Here is a 9,452-nt window from a genome sequence, read left to right as displayed (position 1 = left end):
GTGCACGTTTTCATAGTGGCCATGTCAATTCGTGTCTATACTGATATAATGGTTCGTGTCTTGAATAACTATTGGTTACGTACATTCATCTGGCAATCCCCCCCAGTTTGAAGTTTAACTTTGACAGTTTTTTTTTGTTTACATTTCTCATGATCGTTCTTATGTCTATTATTTGGCCAATAAAAATAATAGATCAGTATGGCAACGTAACTTTTCGCAAAAATCTACTAAAATAGTGCCTAATAAGTTAAATCTCCGATCTGACATCGGTTATTTGGAAGAAGTCATTTTGATTTTCATTTTCACATGTAAAGGGCACAGAAATGAAGGCGTTTCATAATTATGTATGTATGTATTTGACAAAAATAACAATTATATTTTAGTTTTCATACATCTTCAATTTTACAGCAAAAATGAAACGTTTAAGTTAATCTGGTGATGACGTTATTGCTGTGTATCTGCTGATGACTTGTTGTTGTGAATCGATAATCGATTAATTATATTTAAGTAGTTTCTTTCCAGTACGTAATGCGGGATCCCGCGTGTGCCCAAAATAGCCCAGAAATCATTCCTGTACTCAACAAAATGGGTAATAGAGAGCGAAAATTCGAACGTATTGGATCGTAAGTGCCTTCTTCTTCCTGCCCGAAACAGCCCGGACTCTTTCTCCGGGTAAAAATGGATAACGTGTCAAAGTGCATATCAGCTGTATTGTGTTTACATGTTGCCTGCATTTACTTGGTGCTTTTAAGGAATAGTGAATGGCCTGTTGATGTATTTTCAATCTTTATATTTAAAATCAAATTTGTGAAACCAAAATTCAATTTTCAAGTGTTTGCATTTAATACCATATTCTGACCGACAACGAAAACACTTTGAAAACGTGTTTTGGGATTGTGGGCTGAAGGCTGTTCACACCGGTTAGTGTTTTCGTTAACATTTCTCATCTTTTGATTGCAGTTTTGCTAGACAAAAACAAAACCAAAACACTTTTCCTTCATTTTCTTTTCATTTACAACCTTTAACTTTTATTCTTATTTTGCTTTGGTCAGGAATTAACAATAAATCCGAAATTAGGGATGGGTAGATTCGATATTCGAAGCTTCGAGATTCGAATTTTAATAGAATTTTAGCTCCAAAATGGCGAACTTTTGAAATCGAACTTTGTGGTGCTAAAATTCGGATAAAATCAAATTTTTCAAAAAAAAGTCGAATTTCGTCTTTATTTGCAAAAAAAAAAACAACTCTGCAACTTCCTTCTTTGTGAGTAAATTTGACATCAATATCTGTGGTACCACAAAGGCAAAAATGTGGCTTAATAGAACTCTTCACGCCCTATTATTTTTTTTGTTCTTTGTTCACTTAAAGATCTCGCTTTAAAAAGCAAAATCATACGTTTTCATCAAATGTAAGACTTTTTTATTCATTGTAAAAGTATAAACATACATACGTTTAAATATATAAGTATGTAACGTGAAGTATGTACAAATTTCCTTTGTTTTTGTAAAGCAAGAAAAATAAATATAAGTACATTATACGTCCCAAAAAATCAGTTTCAATATACATTTTGTCAATTTTTTTTTAATTGATACTAAAAAAATACGTGATATATTTGATAAATTTTTGGATTTTTTCTGATATTTTTTGAGATATTTATTTGAGAAAAACATACTTCTTATCTATATATATAATACTCGAAGGGATTTTTTGTGCAGCATAAAAGATCTGCACGGTTCGTTCGCTTTTCAAAAATGGGGTGTCAAATTAAAGCGCTTGGCCTGTAGATGTGCAATAAGGTTTTACATTTTCGAAAAGAGTTGCCACCTGATAAAAAATTGCATTCAAATGATTTAATAATCAATGCCATCAGATCCATACCGTCCGTTCGATTTTCAAAAGTGAGGTGTCAAATCAAAGGGCTCTGACTTTTTGTGTGCAATAAGGTTTAACTTTTTCGAAAAGAGTTGTCACCTTTAAAGGAAATTAAGTTCAAAATAATACGCCAAGGCATTTTTTGTTCCGCATAAAAGATCTGCCCCGTTCGTTCGATTTTCAAAAATGGGGTGTGAAATTAAAGCGCTTGGTCTGTAGATTGGCTAACTGGTTTTATTTTTTCGAAAAGAATTGCTACCTGCAAAACAAATATACTCAAATTATTTAATAATCAGTGCTATCAGATCAGCACCGTTCGTTCGATTTTCAAAAGTTAGGTGCCAAATTAAAGTGCGCGTGCTGCAGATGCACACTATTGTAACCCTGCTATTAGTAAAATGATCTAGTGTTACTCTGCTATTAGTAAAATAGCAAGTTGGCTGTGATTTATTTTTATCTTGTTAATTAGACATATATATATACCGACGTGTGGAAGTTTTTCAGTTTTGCAATAAAATAGCAAGTATACAAAATAAGGCGCTTCTAATTTCTACAACAGATTGGCGATGAGTGTAAAAAGGAAATTCGACATTAACATGGACGGCGCCCAATTTCCGGAATTTTTAGCGATGCAACAGCAATTATTGGGTGAAATCCTGAAACTAAAATCAAACGCAAACGCAGCGTGCACTACACCGGCGACAGCCGCCATTGTTCCGAATTTCGATATGTTCGATTCGTCGAAGGAATCTTTCAAAAATTATATTCAACGATTCGGAAACTACATCGAAATGAAAACTATTAAAGCAGATAAAGAATATTGTAAAAAACTTCTGCTGAATTCAATAGGAGCAAAAGCTTTCAATATGGTTACGGCATTAACAGCACCGAATACTCCGGGCGACATAACCTATGAAGAATTAGTGCGAATTCTTAAAGAACATTTGTCACCGAAAACGAATGTGTTAGTTGCACAACATCGTTTTCTAACAAAATTTCAACGTGAAGGGCAATCCGTAACTGAGTACGTGGCATTCTTACGCGCTGAAATAAATGAGTGCGAATTTATATCAAATTGCACGTGCAAGTCATCGGTGGCAGACATTTTTCTGCGCGCACAATTAATTCGAGGTATCCACGACACCAGCATCCGAGAGCAGCTACTACAGGCAAGTACAGCAACTTTTGATGAAATAGTCGCAAAAGCTATTTCTCTTGAAGCCGCTAGGTTGAACGCTAAAGAGCTGAACACGCGAGTGGCAAATACCTGTGAGGGCGGCATACCAGATGTCAACAAAATTTCGAAGTTGAAGAAAGGGAAACGCCCCAACCCATCATCAAAGCCCCTAAAAATTAATTACAAAGAACTGGGTATGGAAGGCCTGTGCATCCGATGTGGGAGGTCTAACCACATGACAAAAGAGTGCTGCGTCAACAAGTCGAACCTGTGGTGCTCCCACTGTAACAAGTCAGGACACGTCAACAAAGTGTGCATTTCAACTCGCCTCGGGAAAAGTAAGTCAACTAAAAAGGTACATCAGATTCAAAACATCGACTACGACGTTTGCAGGATTACTAATAGGCGTCAAGATATACTGCAAGTTTTCAGATCAGAGCGTTATTACGCCAACGTTAAAATAGAAGGTCAATCAATAACATTCGAAATGACACAGGCTCAGGATTTACTTTCTTGCCACGAGGCATCTTCAACAAACTTAATCTGCGCAATCGTCTCAAACCAACAAATCTAGTATTCAAAACGTACACCAAGGCAATCTTTAGACCCGATGGGAAAGCATGCGTCAACGTAGAAGCCAACGGCAGGTCAGCAAAGGAGGAACTATACGTGGTTCCCGACAATTGCGCACCTATAATGGGTAGATCGTGGATCCGGAACCTACACATAAACATTGTAGACCCGGAAGAATCCAGAGTAACTAATATACCAGAAGTGCAGCAAGTTGATGTCACCGACATTGACAACATCGTTTCTGAATTTCAAAATACCTTCCAACAAAGAATCGGTTGCGTGCCAAATTACGAGGTGTCGCTCAAGGTTCGTGAAGGTGCAACGCGGGTCTACGTGAAGGAGCGACAGGTGCCGCACACATTAACAGAACGAGTCAACAAGGAAATTGATGAGTTAGAAAGAGCGGGCATAATTACAAAAATTACAAACAGCGACTGGGGTTCTCCGCTCGTCGTAATTCCAAAAGCAGACGGAGGAGTCCGCTTATGCGTAGACTACAAGGTAGGGGTGAATCAACGCTTGATTAATGCACACTACCCAATTCGGAAAATAGATGAGATTCTTAACAGTTTGCGGAATTCGAAGTATTTTTGTCGGCTCGATCTGTACAAGGCATACCTTCACATTCCAGTTGATAAACAGTCAAGCATCATTCAAACAATTTCGACACATCGGGGAACTTACCGGATGAATCGGCTTTCGTTTGGTATTAAAACTGCCCCGGCCGAATTCAATCGAATAGTTGACCAGATATTACGGGATGTACCCAAAACTGAATCATATTTCGATGACATCGTGATACACGACGAGTCCATACAAGAATGTAAAAATAACCTAAAAAAGTGCCTAAAGGGACTTGATAACTTTGACCTTCATTTAAATCATGCAAAATGTATATTCTTTTCTACAAGTATCGAGTTCTTGGGGTACGTTGTTCAGCACAATAAAGTGTTGAAATCACCGGCTAAGGTCGCCGCAATTGTTGACATGCCGGAACCACACTCAATTGAAGAGGTACGTCGATTCCTTGGCATGGTCACATATTATGGCAGGTTCATACCGAACGTTTCAACCATTACAACCCCGCTACGGAAACTATTAAAAAAGGGCGAAAGGTTTCGATGGTCAAGCGAATGCCAAAATGCGTTTAGTTTATTAAAACAGGAAATATCCAGCGATAGAGTCTTAACACTTTATAATCCAGAAATCCCACTTCAACTTGCTTGTGACGCAAGTCCTACAGGTATAGCAGCGGTCTTATCGCACATACAAAATGGAGAAGAGAAACCTATTTCATTCGCGTCACGATCGTTAACACCCGCAGAACAAAATTATTCGCAGCTGGACAGGGAAGCACTGGCGATCTTTTTCGGGGTACGCCACTTCCACGAATACCTGTACGGACAAACATTTAAACTTGTAACGGATAATCAACCTTTAGTAAGGATATTTCATCAGCACTCGAAAATACCGCAAATGACTTCAGCGCGACTGCAAAGATATGCCGCATTTCTATCCGGATATGACTACGAAATCATCCATAAGCCCGCCACTGACAATTGCAACGTGGACTGCTTATCAAGAGCGACGGTGCTACTAAATACAACGGAAATAAACTTCATCGACCAAGAAGTTCATCAAATATGCAGCGCAACAGTGGAACGCATTTCTTCGACTAAATTGAACTTCAAAACAATCCAGACTGAAACAAGTAAAGATGAAGTCCTTTCGAAACTGTTACGAGAACTACAGCATCACAATCGCGAAGATTCTGAATTTACAATTGATCAAAATGTAATATTTAGAGGACAACGGGCAGTAATTCCGAAGACACTTCAACAAGCCGTTTTGCAAGAACTACATTACACGCATGTAGGCATCACCAAGATGAAACAACTTGCCAGGCGATACGTTTATTGGAAATCGATCGACAAGGATATCGAACAACATGTACGAGCGTGCGCTGCTTGTATTTCCCATAAAAACAGTCCAAGTAAAGCCCCGTTACACCCGTGGGAAGAGCCCGTAGGCAATTGGCACGAGTCCACATTGATTACGCAGGACCATATCAAGGTAACTTCTTCCTCGTAGTAATAGATGCAAAATCTAAGTGGGCTGAAATTGGCGTATGCAAGCAAGCACCATCTTCAACATCGACCATTCACATTCTTCGTAACATCTGCTCCAGGAACGGATATCCAGAGGTCGTGGTATCCGATAATGCAACGATCTTCAAAAGTGACGAATTTTCTACGTTTTGCCAAAATTCTGGTATTTTCCAAAAATTTATAGCGCCAGGCCACCCAGCCACAAACGGACTAGCAGAAAGGAGCATACAAACTCTCAAAAACAAATTAGCCGCAATGTCAAAGGAATCGTTACCTATGACAGAGAAGGTGAGAGAAAATTTATTTAAATACCGCATTACGCCTTTGATTAACGGGAAGAGTCCATCAGAGATGTACTTACATAGACAAATTCGTAGCCGTCTAGACTCACTAAGGCCCGTCAAGCACCTGAAATCCTGCCAAGGTGTTAAGAGCGCTAGACAACTAAGTGTGGGAGATAGGGTTCAAGCCCGATATTACACTCCCAACAAACCGCAATGGAAGTTAGGTACAATTATCAGGAAGTTGGGGTATCTTCATTATGTTGTAAAACTAGATGACGGGTGCACCTTCAAACGACACATAAACCAGCTACTCCCAACGAGCGTATTAAGGAAAGACATGAATACAATGTCATTTTATGAAAGCAATATGTCAGCTGAGATTCAAGCTCCAGTTCAACAAGATCTAGTTCCAGTTCAACAAGATCTAGTTCCAGTTCAACAAGATCCAGTTCCAGTTCAACAAGATCCAGTTCCAGTTCAACAAGATCTAGTTCCAGTTCAACAAGATTCAGTTCCATTTCGACACAATTCACTACCGGGTCAACAACAAAGTCAACTTCCAGCCTTACAACAAAATCCAATTCCAGTATTACTACCGACGAAAGCAGTCCAACACAATAGACATAAACGCCGCAGGAGGATTGAAACAGACTTAGAAATTGATCCAGATCCGAAGCGGATATGTAACGGCGAGAGTAACTCAGAATCACCGAACGTAATTGAACACCCCCAAGTATCGGAACCTGAGTACCAATCCTCTCCGACTCGTAAATCAACTCGGAGTCGTAGACCACCAAAATATTTAGATGAGTACGTTTCTGAGTAGACTACAAACGTATTATAAGTCCTCATAATACTCTTGTGAGCATCCTTAATTTTAACTAGAGATATATGTGTGGGAGATCTATTGTAACCCTGCTATTAGTAAAATGATCTAGTGTAACTCTGCTATTAGTAAAATAGCAAGTTGGCTGTGATTTATTTTTATCTTGTTAATTAGACATATATATATACCGACGCGTGGAAGTTTTTCCGTTTTGCAATAAAACAGCAAGTATCTAATTTCTACAATACACACTGTGGTTTCACTTTTTCGAAAAGAGTTGCCACGTTTAAAAAATTAAGTTGAAATTATTTAGAAAGTTAAACCAATTATTACAAATTGGTTGTCGATCGAAACGGGTTTAAAAGCTTTGCCTCTTAACTTCCCTGGAAAGTTGCGACCTGTTTAAAAAGTTAAATTTAATTTAAATTAAGGGAATTAGGTAACGGACATACATATTTATCGCCATTTGAGTGCTAGGCGAAAATATTTTAAGAAGACAATAGTATGTAAATATTTTGATGAGGGTTTCCACCTGTTTCAAAAGTCGATTTCAGTTAACTTATACACAACAAAATATTAAAACATATCAAACAAAAGAGTGTTAATAAATCTTTAGTTTCAACACTAACAATATTTTTGAGGTGTTTGCAGAGGGATGCCATCTGTTTAAAAAGTTTAATTTAAATTATTTAATAAGCTAAGTAAATGATTACAATATTGGTATCAATCAAAATGGGTTTGGCAAGGCTTTATTTCTGAACTATATTTACATGTTTAAAAAATCAAATTCAACTTAATTCATCAGTTAATTAAAATATGTACCACAATGTCATTCGAGGGTAATTTAAGAAGATTATAGCTTGAAACTACGTCTGAAGAGGGCTGCCACATGTTTAAGAAGTCGAACTTAGTTAGCTTATACGAAACTTATTTGAAATATGGGTGCCAAAATAAAATATTCATCACCATGTTAGGCGAAGGAAATTTTGGAATATTTTAGCTTGAAAATACTTTTTACGAGGTTTGTCGCCTGTTGGAAAAGTCGAATTTGATTAACTTACATATATACAAATTATATGAAATATTAAAATACGGGTGTTAATTCCGGAAACATTTATAATGTTGTAAAAGAGTTGCCACCTGTTTAAGAAGTTACATTGAAATTATTTTGTAAAAAAGATGAATTATCAAGAGATAGATATCAATTGAGGAGAGGCTCCGCCAAACACTAACATATGTGTAAGCGCTAATCTATTATTATTATTAGATATCAATCGAAATGTGTTTGAAAAGGCTTTATATCTGACCTCTGTTTGAAAAATCAAATTCAAATTACTTCATAAGTTAGTTAAAATTTGTGTCACCAGAGAAAGAGACTGAAAAAGACTTTAGCTTGAAAATACGTTTGAAAAGGATTTCCACCTGTTTGAATAGTCGAATTTAGTCAACTTATACGCAAGTTTTATGAAAAAAAAAACATCGAGTAAATAAATAAATATCTTTTATTAGGCTTGCCACCTTTTCGAAAAGTCGTACTTATGAGGATGTCAGTCCTCTCACTTTCTTTTATTTTCAATGTAATTAATGGCATTATCGATTGCCCAACTCTACTTGAACGGATTAGCTTTAATGTGCCGCAAAGAAGTCTGCGTAATTTTTATCCTTTTTATATTGATAACTGCAGAACTAAATTTGCGAGTAATGCGCCTATTTCGCGGGCCCTAAAGGAATTTAATGATTTATTTTCTTCTAAGTTAATTGACTTTTCTCTATCTAAATCTGCTTTTGTGAGCCTATTAAATTCAATTATTCAATAAGCATTTATTGTTAATTTTTCTTTAGTCTGTAAGGTACTTTGTACTGTAGATTTAAAATGAAATAAATAAATAAATATTTTAGTCTTCTTAGACGAAACCAAACAAGTCTAGTACATGATATACATATGTATTGAAAATATGTACATAAAAAGAATGCAATTTAACTTCGAAATACAATGGATAATGGCATACGACCCCAAACTGGAAATTAATCTATGTGCATGTATGTTGCGTTAACATTATTAAAATATTTATTTATTTTATTTATTTATTTATTTATTTAGCAAACACACAACCATAAGTTATTTTAGTGTTTGAACTTAAAGAATATTAATCATAATAATAATATAGGGTAAGTACATAGTTAATGTAAGAGAGGTTGGAGAGGANTTTATTTATTTTATTTATTTATTTATTTATTTAGCAAACACACAACCATAAGTTATTTTAGTGTTTGAACTTAAAGAATATTAATCATAATAATAATATAGGGTAAGTACATAGTTAATGTAAGAGGGGTTTGAGAGGGACTCAGTGGAATAGTAGGATGTAAGTTATGCAGGGTGATGAGATTGTGAAGGTATAAAAGAATAGCGGATAAGCAAAACGGTAGAAAGAAAGATATGCGTACATAATAGCAATTAATTGGCCAAGTAATGTAGTAGTTCTGCCCTAAAGCACGGTGTACTCTTAATTATTTTAATTTTATGTGGCAGAGAGTTCTAAAGACGGACAGCAAGCACAAAGAACTGACGTTTAGTTACAAGACAGCTAAATTTCATACTAAGTAAGTTT

The 9,452-nt window shown here is 36.3% G+C and overlaps 1 protein-coding gene across 1 annotated transcript; it reads left to right on the top strand.

Annotated features, from left to right (window-relative positions):
* The first annotated feature begins 3,745 nt into the window (after positions 1-3,745).
* On the top strand, positions 3,746-5,713 carry LOC108368307 (uncharacterized protein K02A2.6-like). Its single transcript, XM_017623149.1, has one exon. It carries the CDS (start codon positions 3,746-3,748, stop codon positions 5,711-5,713), a length of 1,968 nt encoding a protein of 655 aa, XP_017478638.1.
* Positions 5,714-9,452: the final 3,739 nt, after the last annotated feature.

The sequence above is a fragment of the Rhagoletis zephyria genome, unplaced genomic scaffold, assembly GCF_001687245.7.
Source record: "Rhagoletis zephyria isolate East Lansing unplaced genomic scaffold, Rhagoletis_zephyria_1.1 Rzeph_scaffold_03062, whole genome shotgun sequence".
Classification (NCBI taxonomy): domain Eukaryota; kingdom Metazoa; phylum Arthropoda; class Insecta; order Diptera; family Tephritidae; genus Rhagoletis; species Rhagoletis zephyria.
Note: the sequence above shows the minus strand (reverse complement) of the source record. Positions and strands in the feature narration are given on the sequence as shown.

Excerpts from the sequence above, each read along its gene's own strand:
- LOC108368307 (XM_017623149.1), top strand. The coding sequence starts at position 3,746 with ATGGGTAGATCGTGGATCCGGAACCTACACATAAACATTGTAGACCCG.